The sequence below is a fragment of the Corvus cornix genome, chromosome 1A, assembly GCF_000738735.6.
Source record: "Corvus cornix cornix isolate S_Up_H32 chromosome 1A, ASM73873v5, whole genome shotgun sequence".
Taxonomy (NCBI): domain Eukaryota; kingdom Metazoa; phylum Chordata; class Aves; order Passeriformes; family Corvidae; genus Corvus; species Corvus cornix.
Window position 1 is genome coordinate 46,719,263 of NC_047057.1, and position 20,252 is coordinate 46,739,514.

Consider the following 20,252-nt stretch of genomic DNA (forward strand, 5'->3'; position numbering starts at 1 on the left):
ACTTTCTGAGACAAGATTGGTTTAAACAAATGTCCTGAAACAGCAGTTGAGAGGATGGAAGCTGTGATTTTTAGAACAACCCAGGTCACTGTTCTTGTGCAAATTTATGGATTTTATCATTGGCTTCAGAAATTCACAGGAGAGAAGAATTCAAGTAATGAAATACAGAAAGTACTGACCAAAATCAAGAGGCCTTTTAAAGTACAGAGGACACTGATGGGAGGCTTTGTTATTTAAAGATCTGCATTTCCCTATGTCTTCTCTGCAGGAAGAATGAATAAGGTGGGATGGGGGAAATGGATGACAGCCAAGGCCTTGTCAAATGTTCTGAATCAAATGCTGCCACTGTGATACGTCCCAGACAGCTGAGCAGTGCACTGGAGGCACCCATGAAGGTGCAGTGGTAGGAAGCAACGTGTCTGTGCTACTGCAGAAGTTGGTGTGGGTGGTGAGGAAGGTAACAGGAGTCCAGGGAAAATAAGGTGGTTGTAGTGTAGAGCCCCAAGAGGAAAAAACCCAAAGTTACTGACTGTAGCTGTTGGCAATGTACATAACTGATTGGGTAGGAGCCAGCCCTTAATGTGCAGCAATTCATCTCAGCCTGAGGAAGATGGAACAAATGAATTACACCTTGAAGGTGCCTGTTCCTCTCCATTGCAGACATCTAAACTTAGTTGCCCTGAATCACACCTGTGGTGTCTGCTCCTTGGGAGTAAGCCTTCAGGGAACTTCTCAGGATCAGTGGGCTTAGAGACATGATAATGCCAGTGTTTTGATACAGATATAGTGGCCTGCCAGTATCCAGCAGGGGAAACTAGGTCAGATACCTGTCACATATCTATAAAATACTCAAGATAAACCTCTCTGTTTGCTCTCTGTCCAGTATTATCTATAGATTTATATTAATAGATCTGTGGATTGCAAGAGCATCCCCAGTACTGGGGAAGTATAAAGTATACAACTAACAGAATTGCGTGACAACTGAAAATTTCCATTCTAAAACCCCTAAGCTGTGGAATAGATTAATGTTTCTGCAGTTTTTCCATTATTTAACATTTTCTCTTCTTTAATGTTTTGACTGGGAATTGATGACTGCTTGCCATGCCGATTTACATTTCCATCTTGGGCTGGTTTTTTGTCTGTCTTGTGAAAGGAAACACAATGTATGTCTCTCACTAATGCATTGTTCCAGCCAAAAGGCACAATATGAAAATGATTTGGGAAAGGTGAGCGTGTTAGAGTTTTGGGAAAGAGGGGAATTTAGAATGATAGTGAGGAAGTCTAAGAGGACAAAATGTGGAGGCATATACACATTAAATCATGGCAGATAGAAAAGCCCCCTTCTCACTGTGTAACTCCCACTGTAAAAATCTGAGTGTAAAATCTCTTTGGAAATACAAAACAAGCCCTTAACATCTTGAAACAATTGTTTTGTATTTATGGAGAATGTCTTAACAGAATGAAGGAAAGGAGAAAGACAAGGAATTAATAATCACTAGTATAGATTAGACTCAGCAAAGAGTTTTAGCTGAGGAAAGAGGGAAACATTTTGAATATGTGAAAATATGTCATTTAAACAGATTCAGTATTAAATACCTGATATAAAAATGCCATGCTAGTTGTTATAAAGGCTACCTTTACAAAAGAGAAAACAGATATAATCCAGTAACGTACCAAAACATGCTATTTTGTATGGATAGTTTTTTAAACTAAATAAAAGTGAAAATTTTCATGTGTTTCCTGACAAATTTTTAGAAATCTTGTTCAATTTGGTCTATTTTCATATAATTTATTCAGTGTGGTGTTGCAGCAAAATACTTTTCTCTCTTAAATGGCATCACAGCCAATCACTGGAATGTTCATAGAGGAATAACTATGCCTCCCTAGCAAAAGCTTTTATAGGCTGACTATCTTCTTAATTAATTCCATAGATACTTGTAAGGCACCAAGGATATTTTCCATTAGACAATATGTCACATAAAAGAAAACCTCATTTCCCAAGCTCATGACTAGATTCCTGCTGCAGAAATGATCTAACAAAAGCCTTTGCAATCAGGGTCTCTGCACCAGCATTTTATTTCCTGTGACTACAGAAAAGTAAAATTAGATCAACAGCCTGGGACATAGTGCTGGGCCACAGTTTGGTTCAGGTCTCATCAGGATATACATGGATGCGAACGCATTACTTGCCCTTTTATTCCTTATCCCATATTCAGAGATTATCACAGTCAGTTCCTAAAACTCCTAAAACTAAAATGGGAACATGAATATGTGTCAGGTTTTCTTAAATACCTAGAATTTGTGCACTGTCAGTCAACAAACTATTACCAATATCTAAAAGCACCGATCTCTTTCATTGTGTTACTCTTGAGTTCCTAGCCTCTTGTAAATTGAGTCGTTTTGAGTGTATGCCTCTAACAAAGGGAAGACGTATTTCTGCAGCTAAATTTTGATCTTGAAGCCTATAAAAACTGACGATCTCAGAAAGCAATTTTAGGTAAAATAATAACATATTCCACAGTAAGTGCTGCATACAGATACTGTTGAAAACTCCTAAAATCACCTCTGAAGGATATTGGATGTGTTTGAAGAAATTATGCTTTTAATACCACTTTTGTCTGAGTTCTCTGTTATTTTTATCAAACAGCTCTTGATCGACTTTAGCGTGATGAAAGCAAAATGTGTGTGGATGGATGTGGACAAAGAGTTTTAAGTAAGGAACAATTTCTGCCTTCTTGACAGGATTTATTGCAGTAATATCCTCATGAGAGCATAATGTAGGGCTTCTCCTTTTATCCTGGACTAGGCACTCTCAGCCACTCATATATTCCTTACAGCCCCACATGCCAAGTCCTAGAATGGGGTTAGATAGGATCTAGTGTGGTGTTAGATAGGATCTGACCTAAACCTCCTTTGCTACAATTTAATCCAGTTATTTCTTGTTTGATTGAGAAGGAAAATGGAGTGCTGTTCATTCTCTTCCTCTTCATAACTATTTTTTACTTATTTTTAAAATGTTACTGTGGTCTCTGCTTAGCATTTTTTGTGTGTTGAATTCCATCTGTGTTTTAAACAATCTTTTTCCCCTAGGTCAAGTTTCCCAAAACTCTTTATCATTCTTATTTTCCTGCTCCAATCTTTCTTTAATTAATCCATCTATTTCTTATTCAAGCTGTACTTTACCCCCCCAGCTGAATAGCTACACACAATAAAAGACTAGGGAATTTGAGTCCTGTATGCTCGTAATTTGATTTTTTTTTAATCTTTGCGCATCTTACCCTAGTCTGGCTTCTGTTGCTGACTTCTCCTCTTGATTCTAATGGTGATCTTCTGCATTTAAGTCTCAGCCACCTCTCTATCTTCTGTGCTACAAGAATGTGTTTGTCAGACACTAGATTGTCACATGAGAAGCCATTTACCTAAGCACAGAGCATGGTTTCCCCCTCCCCCATTTTCCTTTGCTCTTCATTATACATTAAAAATATTCATATGTTAGATAAGTGCATCACTTTAGGCACTTGGTGACATTTCCAACATTAGACTTTCTATTTTCTTGTCAGTGTTGCTGTCACTGCACTTTCCACCTCCCATGTACAGTGGTGGTGATTGCTCAATTGTTACCCAGGACTCTTTCCTTATTAGTATTTTGATATTTTCCTGTTAACCTTTCATATTTTAAAGGGGAAATGACACCTGTGTTAGATGAGCTCTTCACTTAAAATCTGCCAGAAAAAAATATTTTAAAGCTTTCATTTTTCTCCCATTTTGTGCTTAAATACTATCTGGACAAAGCAAGAATTCCCACATTCTTGTTCCCTTGGTAATTTGGGAAATATTGTATATGTATCTTTTATACAAGGTTCCTCCAGTTCGAAAGTTAAGATGACTTCCTATTACTTTTTGAAACTGAATTTATAAAAAATAGAGATCTCTAATTTGTTGTGCTCCTGAGGCTGCCATTGGCAGAGATCTGGCATTGGAGCTGCCTCCATTGTACATCACACACAGCCAGAGCTATGGGCAGGACTAGTTGCCTTCTGTGGTGATGAGAGGAACCTGATGAGAGAAATGTGACTTTGATTAGGAGATAAGCAAGCCAGATGCAGATGGGATTCTGGAGGTGGAAACAAATCTACCACTGAGAGAAGTATTTGTCAGTTGTGTTTCTGGATGTGTGTGTAAGGCACAGAAAGGGGAAGGGGGAGTTGCTTTAAAATATTATGCTGCAGATATTAGTTAATTTTTATGATTTTTCTTTCCTTTTTTGAAGAGCAATATGGCAGTTGTGGACAGGAGGGCATTAACATTATTTTAGAAAAGAAATTCACCGGCTGTGTCACTGTGATGATAACAATTCAGTTCAAAACTTTCAGTCTCTACTACCAAGAACCAGAAGATGTATGTGCCATACAATTCTAATATCATTTCTTCCCTAACCAATTCACCACTCTGCTCTGACATTCCAAAGAGGTTATGCATGACAGTGTATGTGTGCTTGTATAGCACAAGGAATTATAGTGACTCTGCAAAGCTGCATCAAATGATGCAAAGTATATTTCTACACTGCATTTCTTGGACATGCTGGATGTTTTATTTTAAATATTTGGCAGGAACAACAGCCTGAGGTATATGTGCAGTTATAGTACCCTAAAAGGTGGCTTGTTGAGATGGTGTTCTGCAATTTGCAAAATTTTTGCCATTGTCTAGTGATGTAGCACTAATGGAATTTCCCCCCAATTTTAAAATATCTTTTATAATATTTATTGGGCCAAAAATGCTGTGTTTTTAAGAAAATTCCTTTCAGCAGAATTATTATTATTATCTATAGAGCCATTGATGTGTGAGCCATATTGATTTACATCAAAAATTATCGAGTGGAATTATAATTTTCCTGTCGGGAAGTCTTGTAATAGAAGAAAATGTCTGTAATAGTGCATCTATAAAGAACTTGAAAAACTGGGATTATTAAGTGAAGTGAGACCTTAATTTTATTTCCATGTTACATTTTTACACTTCTCTGTAGAAGAGAAAGAAACAGATTGCTGTAAGCATACTCATTCCAGAGCTACAATAGACGAGAATTTCAATTCTACTCCAAAATTTCACACTGAATAAAAGGATCTGAATAGTACCACAGAGCTAAAAACTCTTTCGTAACTTCTGTTTCACTTTTGGACTGTGAAGTCTCTGCTGCAGCTCTGAGAGGCACAGTCCTTATGGAAAATCAGAAAAAAAAAAAGAATCTAGAAATATTTATCTGTCAATGGATAAAAAAGAGACTTGTGCTTTTGTAAGCTGAACAGGCTGCCTTTTGTTAGCTAGGGACTTCTTAAAGACAATAATATTTTTTTATCTCTAGAGAAGGACATTATTGTCTATTAAGCAAAGAATCTTCATTACAGCAGTTTCCATGGTACAACTGAATTTGGAGAGGGGAATTCTTTGCCAGTGTATGTGTTACTTGTGGCCTACATTTCACAGCATCATAAGGATCTGAAAACCCAATAGGTTTCAGCAAACAATTTCAGGATTAGTAACACCACTTTGCAACATATGCAATCAGATCAAAACTAACGTTATCTCATGTGATAGTGATGTTGTCTTTCGAGAAAGAGAAGATTTGTTTGTTTTCTGCAACTCCTCTCATTAAATCTGCATGTAAGAGCTTTGACTTAGGAGAGAAAATCATCTCTGTGCTCTATCACATTTATCTGAACTGTTAAGATACATAAGATAAGCTCCATCTGGTGCTGCTCTGCTCTTGTGTGTCATACAGGAGGTGTTTTCATCCAGCACCTTATGTCAGTAGGCACACTGGGAACAGCAGTAATTGATCAATAGAAGAGCTCATGTTTAGGCGTCTGCCTTGACAATTCGTTGTGCCATGTATGGGCATTGCTTTATCACAACAAATTAGAACAGTCCAAAGCTAAATCATAATTTGTCCTTGTCATACCTCAACCTTGTTTCATTTAAAGCATGTCCAACAAATGAAGGGATTTGCAAAGAGGTGCACAAAGGATCCAGTATTTTCCCTTCTTAGTTTAGAGACGTTGTGTATTTCAACTTCATCTTGTCTCCAGTTAGATTCTAATTACTCTATCTTTGCTTAGAAAAGTGGGTTTTTCTTCTGTTTATGATGTGTGGGTTTTTAACACCAGATGATCTAGTTACATTCAGAGGTCAAATAACTTTGAGCTTAGCAGAGCAGACAGGTGAAAAATCATGTAGACCATCAATTATTAGAAATTTCCACTCTGCACTAAACCATGAGATTTCTTTTTATGATTAACATGAAACTGCGGCTTGCTGAAGACAGCACATTAAGATGGATTTGCCTTTATCTCTTGGGGTTTTGTATTTAATTTTTGGGGGAAGTCTTACACAGTCTGAGCATGGCTTGAGATTTAAAAGAAGGTCAATTTCTCTAATTTTAATTTGAATCGTGAACGGAATAGTAGTAATCAAGCCTATTCTCACCATCATATTTTGCTTTGTAATGAGCTTCCCTTTCATGTAGTAATGGTGTTGTATCTGAAGAGATGGCTGCTCTACCATATGCTTTGGCATATTTACAAGACAACTTTCCTTGTAAAATTTTGTTTACATGCTTTTAGTGTATCAGATCACTTGAGTACCTTAGTTAGACTATACAGAATGCAATTGCTCAGAAATCCACATCTTATTAAAGAAATATAACTACTGTATAACAGGTTGTATAAAGGGGAAGAAGGAAGGGAAAATGGCTTGCTCAGGTCTCTGCCTTTAGATGAGGCAGGCAGAAAAGTTTTGCAGCAATGATTTGAACAATGTGAAATGAATTATCAGAAGATGGCTCCTCAAACTCTTTCCAGTTCTAATAATCCTTGCAAGATAAGTAAGGCGCAGAAAATTGATATATGAGTCGAGCGAACAAGCATTTGATTTGCCCAGACTAGCAGAGTTTATGGGTAACTGTAACTGGTAGAGTTGTGAGTGATTCACATTCTTCACATGCATCTTTCCCCTTCATTTAACTGGATCTTGGTTTTTCTTTGGTGCTTTTTCCCTGGAAAATGAGAACCTGCATTAAGTCTGAGAAGGAGCAGTCAGAGTGCTCTTCTGTGACTTCCCTGCAGAGCAGAGACTTGTGTTTGTCCTGCACAGCCAGGCATGGTGCAGAAACCCACCCAGGTGTTGCCAGCTGACTTTGTAGGTATTCTAGTCATGTCAGCATGGGACAGCACCTGAGATAACAAGCCATGCTAACAAGCATGTGTATTACCCCACTGCTTCCCATATGGCATGGGCTAACACCTCTGCCTATAATTACTCATGTGGTGGATTTGTAGCTGGCTTAAAGAACTTGAGGCTTCCTTGTGTCATGTGGACTGAACTGAACTGACAGTGACATTAAGAGTAGTCTCTTCCTCAGCTGTGCTCTTGTTGAGCTCATGCATGTCTCCCTTTAGAAAGAATTTTGAATCGTGCCATCAGATACAGAGGTGTACAGAGGGGTGTACAGCTCACTGCATCCTGGAAAGTGTGGACACTGAAAACACTTTGGAGTCTACTCTGATAGTCATATATGTATTTGTTGTCTTCCTTGACCGTATGATCTGAGAAACAAGACTCTGAAGAGGGACTTGAGCAACCAAAGAGCTTCACACTGCTGGAGCATGGGCAGGTGCTCGGAACTCGGGTTACTGCCAACACTTCTGCATCCACAGGGAAGTTCAGCTGTGGCCTTTCTGTCCAGAGACCCTCTGGTGCCCAGAGGGGTTGCAAGGTCTCCAGCCACGGAGATATTCAAGACCCCACAAAACACTCTGGTTGTCCCTGCTTAGAGCAGGAGATTTGACTAGACGGCCTCTATTATTCTATGATGCAATAAGCAGCTTATTCAGTTTTCTCTAGGTTAGTCATATGAAAAAGCTATCATAAGCCTGCCTGCACTTTTTGTGTGTTTGATTGATTATTATGTTTGTGAAATTAGCTGTTGGACAAAAAATAAAACACTTTTTTCTTTACTAAAGTAATGTTTTTCCAATAAGCCTCTAAAAGGAAACATGAATATTTAATAGACAATTCATTAAATGTAAGTATTTTCTACTTCAAAAAATGGTTAATAAGAAATAAATCCATATTGGAAAAATATCAGTTTTATATTTTTCACTTGGGATAAATCACAAAGGAAGCTGCCTTATAAAATGTAGTACAATTGTGTGATATATTTTTAGTGGCCTGTGATGCCAAAAGTAAAAGAATGTATTTAAGAGGCCTTTCTTTGGCCAATAGAACAGTCAAAAAGATTTGATGATCTCAACTACCACTGTAAAAAGTATTAAATTTTTTAATCTAAAATTGGAGCCCATAACTGATGTTTCATGTAAAGAGACAATGTCAAATACTGTTTTCCTAAGTAACAATGCATTATTCTGCCCAGAGATTTTAGCTATCTGCATTTTTAAATCTGCAAATAATGAGTTCACAAGTTTATAGTAATTTTCCAGTCCAGAGGAATTAAAAGATATTTGTCAGATAAATTCCATATTATTAGCTATTTTGTCACAGAGATCTTACCCATATGGGTTAAACCTGTATTCATTCAGTATTTGCTGATGGAATTATCAAGAAATGTTTTATCATTACCTCACAGTCAGATCAAACTTTTCCATTAAGACAGTCATGCTGCAGGTATTTCTAAATCTTTTCTCTCGGAAGTGCAGTCCAAGTCAGAGGATATTGTTTCCATGGTTGATTTACTACATCTAAGTTGCCTTACTGTGAGATCTATTCTGCAGATTTAGATGGCATTAGTTGGAATTAAAGACTTCCTTCTGATGTCGTTTCTTATCTTAAAGGAATTTGTGCTTCTCTACTGCAGATTGTGAGGTCATCATTGCGCAGTAAATTTGAGCAGTGGTGAGATAGTATTTGCATTTTACTTCTACTCAAGTAACCTGCCCTGTTCTTGAAGCTGTCCTTCCACTCACATATGTTTTGTCTACGTAGAAGGGCATTTGCAAGCATTTCCCCTTGTTCTGTTCCAGAACGGAGATCCTGTCAAATGCTGCCAGAAATTAAGCACTGTAACTATGACACCTGCTCTGAGCTGGATTAGATGACACATTGCCAGAATGCTGGCAGTAAGCAGCCACCTGCCTGCATTACTAACTCCACTGAAGCAGAACCTCTGCAAGTACTTTACAAAGTAAAAACAAAGCTTTACTTCATCATCACATTTTGTCATGAGATTTCACATAAAAATCATTCTGAATTGTAATCACGTACCTCTGTCTCCTTACATCAAGTTATTCTACATTTCACATGTCAGTGTCCTCAGGTCAAAATTGCTTTTATCAACAGCTTCCTATATTTTAGGTAAGGCTATCTTTTTTATTCTTATTTTCATCCTTACTGCTTTTGCTCTACACTTTCTAGCAAGTCAAAGGCTTCTTAATATCCTAATTAAAATGTGAACAATATATTCTCCTTTTCACTAAACCTGTGCTTTGATTGAAAGTACATGTGTGAAAGATATTGGCACTGTTATTCATTAGGTTCCTCAGAAGCATGAATGTGGAGGCTGAAGTTTGTGAGTATGCAATATTTTCCCTGAAACCAGACATATATTGACAGTATCTAAATAATTGCCCAGTGGTAATGTATGCACTGGAAAAGTATTGGCAGAATACACCTTCTATTTTTCCAGTTCTTTGGAATTACCCCTGTGAATTTACATTTACTTTGGTTTTGCAGAGGAAGAACAGTTTAATCAACTAAAATTTACTGGGTTTTGTTTTTCCACTTAATTCACTCCACATGGCAAATCAATCTGTGCTGCTAAGTAATTCTCAAAAACAGTGGAACCCGTGGTAGTTACTATTTACTACTCTGCACTCAGACATCATGCAGAGCTAGATTACAGAGAGAATTGTTACTAGAGGAAGTATGTTGGTTTTGTCTCCTTTTCTGTTTTTGCCTGCATTATGGTCTTACCAGAAATTAGCTATATTTGCCAAAATGTAGAGAACTGTTTCTGTTCTGGCTTTTTAACTTGCCTTATAGGATCTTCCTAAAGTAGGTAACATTAATTCTAGTTGTTGAATCTGTTTCAAAGTCTTACTTATTTCATTTTACTTTTATGAGGAAGGCTTTTAAATGTGAAGAGAGACCCAGACTTGAGTAATTTGCTCTTAAATAATTATAGGGAAAACACCTTAATGGATCCTGACTTTTTTTTGCCCTATTGTTTTGCATACATGAATGAAAACCTGCCTAGTAAGCTCAAGGTAAATAAACAATGGCACCATTCAACTGGAGACACTGTGATTTTATCCTTCTTCAAGGTTATATACTGTGAATAGGTTTTCTCAAATTTCTTAACTTTTAGACTTAAGAAATGCTTGTATTGAGGTGTGTACCTACATCTGCTTTTGTCTTGAAATGACTTGACAATATTATTGATAATGAACTAAAATTAGCTAGGCAGAGGAGAATGTTTAAGAAGGTTTTTGACAAAAGAGAAGGCTAATCTTTAGCCTTGATCCTGGAAGGCAGCCTGCAAATACAGCAAAATAAGGGCTTTTCAAGAGACATTCCATGTCAGCATACTCTGCTTCTATTCAGACTAACAATGATAAGTTCAGGATGAGCAGAGTCAGGTCAACAATGAATATATATATATGTATATATTTAAATCCTGCCATCAGAAGGTATTAGAATGCTTGCAGGAATACATGGGAGCTCAGTAGCCAGGACTTAACCAGCAGTTAGCACCACTCTGTGCCTGCTTTAGGAGGAGAATGACAACCTGACCCTTACAAACTTTCCTCGACCTAGTTGATGACTGTAACTCATCAAAGCAGGTGTTTCTGCTTTTGGAGTTACCTAAATGGCCCATGCTTTAGTCTCTTCCACTCCTTATACAGTGACACTGGAGAAGAAAATGTGGCTTTGTTTTTAAATCTGTTTGTGGTTGATTGGATGTCCTTGGGAAATAGCAATGGCTTCGTAAACATAATGGTAAAATGGAAAGGTAGCCTTGCCAGAAGGGCAGGTCTATAATATGTGGACCTATAGTACTGCCTGTATTCGAGGACTGGCAGCAATGATACAGTACTAATGATGTTTGTCAGTGAAGCCATGATGTATTTTAACTGTCTGTAACCCAGACTCTGATGATCTGAATTCTACCCTACAAACCTATTTTGAAGATTATGGTTCAATCAAACTAAATAAGCCTTGCTACAGCCTCTCAATGAGAACACAATTAAATACAGTTCTTGTAATAAATAAGGGGTTTTTAAGGAAAAACAAGTCTAGAAAGTGGTAGTTTTAAGCCAAGATTTCTCTATGAGGGAAGAGAGCAGTTCTTCAATAGAAAATATTCTTTTCTCGAGCCAGTTTCAGTCAGTGGGTTGCCCAAAGGCTGTGAAATCTCTGCCTGTGGAGATACTCACTACTCAATGGGACAAGCCCCTGTCTGAGCAGGCTGATCTAAGTTAACCCCGCCTTAGCCAGAGGCTTAACCCAGGTGAACTCTAGAGGTCCCTTCCACCCTAGATGAGTACAGTTGTCTGATTCTGCTAAGTCTCTTGTCTCCCTGGCTTTACACTATTCTGAAGACCACCAAGAAAGTTGTTAGTGACCAGAAGAAAATCCATTTTTTTATGGATAGGTCAATTCCAAACATTTATTCCATTTCTGTGTTTGCTAAGTGTTTTATCTCATTGGTCTGCCCCCTTAATTCCTCTGCTTTTCTTTCTTCATCATCTGGACATCACTTTATAGCAGATTGCTCATGTCAATAGTTGTCTTATTTAAGTTTCCAAGGGGAGTAATGTTACATTGATTTTTGTTTGCATGTTCCCATAATGTGAAATTGAGTTTACTTCTCCAAATCATTTAACGAACCAAACCTTGAAAGTCAATTACAACAAAAGAATGCTCCTCTAGTCTCAGTGGAAACATTTATAAGATGAAGGAAATTGAGTCTAAATACTAACCTAACCATGAGAGTTTAGGAGATTCCATTCACTAAAGTATTTTTGTAAGGAAGATGGTCTTCATGCTATTTTTTTTCCAGATATTTTGGTTAGCTATTTACTTCTTAGATTAGGTGAATGTGACATTTCATTCAATTCATCCTCCATCTGGATTTTTTATTCTCTTTCCAGTCGTGTTTTTCCCAGCCTTGCTTAGTGCTTTCCTTTATGAACGTTTAACATGAGCAAACCCAAGAGAAAGGGATTTTCATATGAATAATTTAGTATTATTATTTCTTTTTTTCTGAATATAACTGAGCCTGCCAAATATATTTTGATTAGATTTTCTGTTGGTTAGATCTTCTGTTGGCAAAGCTGATTATCGTTTTGAAAACATTTTGATGTGCTAACACTGCAAGATATTGAGTAGAAAAATACTCTTTAAACATCTGTGTTGTGATAACTATTTGGAAATTTTTCATGTTTCTGCATGAAAACATGTAACACGTAAGGTACTGCATTTAAATAATGTTCACTTGTGAAACAGCATCTTCACAAGTCATGTTTGGCTCCCATATCTAGTACGGCTTAAACTACAATGTGCTGGAAAATACCTATAAACTTGCTGTTTAACAGCCATCACTAAGTTTATAAGCTGTTTTTAATAAATTTCCCCAATTTCTCAATTTTTATTGGTGTATCAGTACTGTAGTTTCTTTCTGTATACTGGGCTTCTTAGATGGTTCTTTTGAGTTTTGGTAGATTTTGCTCTTTTTTGTTTTTTAATCCAAGTTGTTTATGATAAAACTGCCAATCCACTGCTGACTTAACCTCACCTTTGAGAGAGCAGTTTGCAGGAGATTTTTAGAGTAACAGAATTTAGTTTTGGTTTTGTGGTATCTACTTGCTGAAGTCTCATGGGAAAATAAAAGCTAATTTTTGAAATGTACCTATAAAGAAAAACATCATTAAAGCCTGAATTAGAATCCATTAAATTCAGTGGAAAGAATGCAAGTGAATTCATTGTCTCTGAAGCAAGTCTCTTGGGGGCATTTTGTTGCTGTTCTATCATTTTGTATTGAAATATTTTTCAGCAATTCATATGCAAAGAAGATTTTTTTCCTTCAGTTTTTAGCACCAGAAAGTCACTCATTCCTTTATATGTTAAATCCATTTTTGCAGCCCATTAGTACTTTGAGTACAAATATTTCTCTGTCTCCATTATGGTCCAATACTATATTTGTTTAAAAATGTTAACTCTATAGTCATTGGGTTGGGGGTTTGGGTTTTTGAGGGGGGTTTTTTCCTTTGTTTTTGTTTTGGGGTTTTTGTTGTTGTTTGTTTGTTTTGGTTTGTTTTGGATTGGTTTGGTTTTTTGGTTTTTGGGTTTTTTTTGATGAGCTAAAGAAAATCATATATATATCTTAACTGTTGGAGATTGCATTCCTATCATGTCACAAACTAGTAATAATTTTTTAGCTACTCTGAGGACATGGACATGCAAATTCAGTAATTTCAGCATCTATCAGGATAGTGGATGGAGAGTGTAAAAAGTAAAAATGTCAGCCTCCCACCCATACAGTCACAGTAGTTTCCAGATAAGCAATACTAGATTTAAGAGCTCCTCGTAAGTTGTAACCAAGAATTATTGTGAGCAACAATTAACCAAGAATTTATGTGAGCAACATTGAATAAAAGACAATGTCTGAAAAACAGAGGAACCCTCCCCAAAGCTAACTAACAATTTTCTTGCCTGGTTTTCTGTCGTCATACTTTCCTTTTCTCATACTAAGTACACCTCTGCCTATTTCTTGGAATATCATCCACTTGTTTGTCTAAAATTGTATTGTATGTAACTTTATGAACAATTCATTTTTATTCATTAGAATTTGAACATTTCATCTTCCAGTATTATCATGTGGCTCTCTGTGTTCTCACATCAGCTTCAGCCAAACCTGCTGTAGAGCACTTGTCTTGTAGAGCACTGTGTCTCTTCCTGAGTGCAAACAGAGGTAAATTCCTCCTTTTCTCCTCTTTGCTACGCATCCTCCTGTCTTTGCCAGACAGCTTCCTGTTAGGTAGCAGCCATGCTGATGTGCATGCCCTGCATAAAGTTCTCTTCATGTTATGTACAGTCAGCTAACCCATGGATGCATCTGTCAGCCCTCCATGTCCTCTTTTCCATGTAAAGGAAGCACATGCAGGCCAGAAGGGAGTCACAGCATGGCTTTCAGGAGAGCAGAAGAAAAATGAGTTGACAAAATATTGATACAACATTTGAGGAAGAATCAGGAATTGGGAAGGGTGACACATCACATTGACCACTGACTATGATTTCTTTCTTTTTTATTTGAAATAGTAAGCCCTGGTGGCTGTATTGTTTTTCTTTTGCAGTCATCCCTAACAAACAGTGACATCATCTTTGTGAAACTGCACGCCCCCTGGGAGGTCCTGGGCAAATATGCTGAACTAATGAATGTAAGAATGCCTTTCAGGTAGGTGTAGTTGTATTTTGTCTCAACCTCCAAAGCCACACTATACTGTAAAGTAAATGTGATAATAACACCAAAATGCCTATAGAAAAGCTCTTCTATAAGATGCCACACACCTTTAGAAAATATAAATGGAATTCCTTAGATACCACGTTCATTGCTGTTTATTGTTAAAGCCTACAATTTCAGTACAATACTGGTTTGAGATGGGCTGTAGCAGTGCAGCTGTTTTCATGGGGTGTTCTGTCCTTAGGCCCTTTAACCCCTTCAGTGCTGGAGCCCCCTGCATACTTGTGCGCTGCTGTTTTTTAAATGGACATTTTATTGAAATCAATGGGAGGTCAAGAAGATCCAGGTACGTAAGGCAGCACAGAAAGTGCATGTCTGTTTGACGTATCTGGTATGCACCTGTAAGTTGCTTGTACAGTATGGAATTAGTATTACATGAATACGTATGAATAAGTATCCCATCTAATAGGAAAACGATTTAAGCAATAAATGCTTTTTTCTGCTGAGAAAGTAGAGAAATTATATTAAATGCTACTGATAACCAAATTAATTCCACGTTGAAATTCAGACTATTTTTATAATTGATTAAATATTATTTGCATGTTGGTCTATGAAATTTTCTATGTAAAATACCGTATTTACTCTGTTGGTTATCAGAACTTTTAAAGTAGCATAAAGACTTCCACTGGAACTGACCACAACCCATGAACTGAGAGGCCTTGATTCTTCTTTCACTTAGCAGGGTTTGTAACATAAAGCTCCATTAATTTTAATGGAATTACTCCTGAACAAGAAAAGGATCAGACCCAGAATAGTGAGCTGGTGCCTTTGTAGGATTCCTTCCATTTTTTCTTACCTAAGTATGAAAAATGCCTCTGGTATGAGATATCACACAGCAATAGAGAACTCAGAAGGAAAACTGGAGATGTATAAATGACAAAATTGCAGCCTTATTTTGTATTTATTTTGTTTTCATTTTCACAGCAAATCTTCAACTGTTCTTCCTTACGCTTTTAGTGCTAAAGAGAAAATTCCAAAAGCAATCACAATTCATTGCAGGATAGTAATATTCTTTTTTTAAAGTGTTCTAGAAACAATGGGTTAGGCCGAAAGTGTGCCTTCTCTGACTTCTGTGGCATTCCTTGAGATGGACCTGCTCTAGCAAATGAGTAAGGTCTCATGATTCAGAAATACACCAGGAACTCTGAATTTAGTCATGGAGCAGCTTTTTCTATCCTGATCACTCAGCAGATAGCAAAGTCTGTGTCACACAGATTATATAGAAAGCTTTGAAAATACTGAGGGTTTCTTGACCTGCTTCAGGATCATGGCTTCATTCTTTCCACATCCATAGAAAGAGAATTATTACAGCATTGTTAACAGGAAATCATGGTAATTCACTAGTGACTGCTGGGCAGGCTCTTCAATTTCATTCTAAAAACAAAAGTACAGTTTATCATTTAAAAAAATTTTACGACATGTCCACAAGTCTAGATGGTATGTTTCCAGATGCCTTTGTCTAAGCCCTTGTTTTAAGTGCTGCTGATTGTTTATTGCTCCTGATTATTCAGGCTGGAATTGTGCAAGGTCCATGCATCACTGGAGGAAATCCTTGGTGTTTCAAAGCAGGAGTGACAAAGTGGTGGATACCTCTGAACATTAGAAGCGAAATCAAGAAGTGGATGGCATCCTCAGAAACACTTAGCTTTGACCTTTCTCTGTACCTGCTGACTAGAGCAAGATAAATAACACTAACCAAAGAAGGCTGGCCAGCACGAAATAGTTTAGAAAATTCTACCTCACCAGCATGATATGGACTCTGATAACAAAAATGTCAAAAAGTTCTGAAAATTAACTTGGAATACTAACCAAATTTGTTTATCATTTATAAAGCATCAGTGCTGTCTTATTTTAGAGGACTTGCTTCCAAGGCACTAACAGCATTCCTACACTACATCTGCTACAATATTTAGAGCATGTGTGGTGTAAGCCTTCATTTTCCAAAAGTGCTGCAGTTCTGCATCACACAATGGAGCCTCTCAGAATACACAGAAACCACCTTGATTTAACAATGACCTTCAGTGGATGACAATGTCAGCCTCTGGAGGGGGAAATCAGAGTTTGGTCAGGCACCCAGTTCTTCCAGTAAGGAGTATGAGTCCCAAATCCACACACAAGAACCCTCAGATTTTCTTAACTCTCATGAAGATGTGGTCTCTGTGCTGAAGGCAGTGTCAGATCCTGACAGCTGTGGTATGATAGCCATCTATGAGAAGAACAAGAGCTGCCAGCACTGGAGAGGGACAGGAGGTGGACTCTGACCTGGATCTACACATGGTGGTTAGGGGCTGCTCTGCACTGCAGAGCTGGTCAGGAGGCAGGCTGGGAGTGGGTTCAGCATGTGCCTGCTCGTGTTCCCTTGTCTGCTCACTTGCTCATCATTTGCTCTCACACACAGCTTATTGCACTGACAACAGAAACCAGCCTGTATGAGGGGCAGAGGGAGTGCTGAACACTTGGCGGGGTGCTGAGCACATGTGCATTTGCTTGTGTAGCCTATATTCTGTTTCTAGGGATGTTATCCCAACAGCAACCACCGACCCCGCTTGGTACTGCATGTGTTACAGCATAGTGCTGCATTAGATACAGCTTTCCTGGCTTTTCTAAGTAAATCCCCCTTGTGTTTCCCCAAATGCAGCCTTAATAATTCGTTAGTAGATGTCAGATACTTTATCCATATTTGTGTCAGTCCTAAAGAATTCCTGCAACAGTTCATGAACTTCTCTGAAATAGAAACATCTTTGGATCTCCATCTTTCACACATGACAAATAGCAGAAAAGGAGGAGGCAATGGAAAAATGATGACCTTCTAGCAGTTCAAATGCCACCAGTGTTTGTGTGGCTTCCTGTGACAGTTCTGTTAATCTCTCTTTTAGTCTCTTCCTCCACCTCTTACAGGCTTCTGTCTTCAATCTCCTTTCCTTCCTTGCTAGTTCATACTGTAACTGACGATGGGTTTTCTTCTCGACTGGCTTCATTTTTGCTGTTCTTCCAGGAGAAAAATCTATTACCTGCACCGCCGATACAAGTTCATGAATAGGTGAGTACAATTCTTATGCCAGTTGAGTTTATGTTCATTTGGACCCAGGAACAAAAATAACAGTTAAAGTCAAGCTGGAAGGAAAAGTTTATCATTTGTGTTTGTAGAAAGGATAAAGGGAGTGATTACACACTAGGACATCTGCAAAAAAAACCCAAGAGAAGTTGCATCTCACAGTCTTTAAAGAAATAGAAGTATGTTAGTACAAATGCTGCATCTCCTTCTTTTCATGTAGTTCATTAGGGAGTTTCTTGGGGTTAGAGTACCACTGTTACAGGTTCATTTCCATGAACCTTGCTTACTTGTAATAGTGATGGCATTATTTATTTATTGCTTCCTCTATGGAGATGCTTAGTACTTTGTTGGTAGATAGGAAGGCAAAGAACCAAGCTTAAGAGATATGTATTTTCCAAGAATCTTTGAAGTGTTTTCACTCAATTATTAATATCTTTAAGGTTACACTTGATGCCCAGTTTATGTCTGACTTGCTGCAATGAAACTCTTTCCCTGCAGCAGTTTGTATTTTCTTCGTGATACCTTGGAAAATTAAACAAAAATATCTCCAAAATGCCTAAAAATTATACAGGCTTGGCAAAAACCAGATCATTTATATATCTACATTTATCTATCTCACTGTATGTGACATTTAATGCCATGGTACTGCTGATGCAGTTTTCAAAGGGGTCTAGCACCTGATCTACTGATTTACTGAGGTCAGTGGAAATATTGCCAAGAACCTCTAAGAGAGAAGAATTAAATTTGAAAAATCTGCATTTTGGAATAAACAACCATACCATTTTGCACATAACATTGATACATTTACATCCATGGGATGATCACTCTGCAGTATGAGCATATTAAAAAGCATTTTGTATATTAAGTTATGTCTCGGCATGCTGGTGACTTGACAGTACCAGCATTGATATCACACTATAGAATTTGCCTTTTCATGTTAGTAAGCACCAAATGAGCACTTTGCAGAGTTGAGACATTTTATCCCTCTTTGGCACAGGGTAACAGATGCACACAAATGTTGATGCTGCCCCACTTTCCATTCCCACCTTACAATAGATACTATAGTGGCCATTAGCTTTGGAATTGGTCTTGACTTTAAAGAAGATATGACTGCTTTGACTAAAGAAATAGATAGGAAGGAGAAGGTGAAGGTTCTATCATTTATATGTATTATATGAAGTTCTGCTTCATGTTCATTTCTTACAAGTCAGGATGCAATTTGAAGTCAGTATGGGAAGAGGTACGATCCTTTTTCTGGTACTTAGTTAACTTACATGAAACTTAGATATATGGTTTCAATAAAAGTATCTATTTCCTCTACTCCTAGTTCAGTGTAGATTAAAGTACTTGAAGCCTTTGTCCATTTTTTTAATTAATACCAACATTATATTGACATTCAGGCAGAATTTATTTTAGAGAGGGGTTTAGTCATAAGGCAAAGCTCAGAGCAGGTCTCCTGCAATTTGTAAACCTGACTTGAATTTTCTCTCTGAAAAATTCTAGTGATCTCAAAACTTCAAATTACAAAACTCCCCTACTTTAAAGGAAAGGACAGGTATCAGGTATCTATACAGCACCTGCATCGTGGTTAAAAGCTAAACTAATACAATAGCTAGCACCACAATATGCATAAAGTTCTATGAAAGCTGACCCACTCATAAAAATCAGTCTCAATTAAAAATTCTTTTTTAATTTTCCTAACTTTCCTTTGAAAAACAGTTCTATCCCTACCCCACTTTATGGTGAGAAAACAGTTTCTTTAAAATTATTTGAGAAACACTTTGTGTGAGTTAAACACAATATGTATCTTTAGGAAGAGGGTGCTGAGTAAAACTAGGTTTGGAGAGCTAGGGCAGGATTGGAGTGGGAGAGACTCTGAGACACTGTGAAGCAGCTCCCTCTACATCACTCCATGCACCCCATTGTTCCTGGGTAGGTCACACCACTTTCCAACCCCCCTTCCCCTGTTCAGCTGAGTATGGGGAAAATGAGGCATGGATTAGCCATGAAGAAGTGATAAAAAAATAGATTTTTAACACTGTGTGTCTGTGTTTGTTAGCACCAACACCACTCTTTCAGCTTTTTCCTTTTGCAAGATGCTCCTGTACCATATGAAACTTGCACTGCTGACTGATGGCACTGTTGGAATGAGCTGGAATAAATTTTAAAATCTGGTCCTTTTTTTTCCCAAGGAATTAACTAGGGGGCGTTGTTTTCCCTGCAGAAGGCTGTACTGCATGTTCTGTGCTTTGCAGTAAGGTTTTGCAACCTTCTCAGACCCGTTTGCCAGCAGGCTGACTGAGCATGCCAAGTAATCTGAGTCTTGGGAATGGCAAACCACTCAAATTCTGGGTACACTCAGTGAGAAGCCAGCATGAATAATGCATTGCTGTTAAGTGGGGAAAGCACTCAGTCCCTTTGTGCTGTGCTTGTGGGGTGTGATAAACCTGCAGTAGGCAGTATCTCATATGTGCACATTGACTTCCAGCATGAATGGGAAAAGACTGCAGATGGGCAGGGGTGTTAATAGCTTAGAGGATTCAAACGACTTTAATTAACAAGAATGGAACAGCATATTTAGAAAAACCCTCTTCCTGATTCCTCCTGCCTTTTTCATACCCAGACACACTAAGCCTGCTGAATGTACAGTAACACAGGGCTTATGGA

The 20,252-nt window shown here is 37.8% G+C and overlaps 1 protein-coding gene across 7 annotated transcripts in view; it reads left to right on the plus strand.

Moving 5' to 3' along the window:
* Positions 1-20,252, plus strand: part of ANO4 (anoctamin 4) — a 177,785-nt gene that overhangs the window by 93,225 nt on the left and 64,308 nt on the right. For 6 of the 7 annotated variants that reach the window (XM_010410747.4, XM_039570998.1, XM_039570999.1 and 3 more), the window contains 3 exons: positions 14,364-14,464; positions 14,715-14,816; positions 17,526-17,570. In XM_010410747.4, the coding sequence (XP_010409049.1) occupies positions 14,364-14,464; positions 14,715-14,816; positions 17,526-17,570 (248 nt within the window). The remainder of the gene's footprint in view (positions 1-14,363; positions 14,465-14,714; positions 14,817-17,525; positions 17,571-20,252) is intronic. The other variant, XM_039570997.1, reaches the window with a different exon arrangement.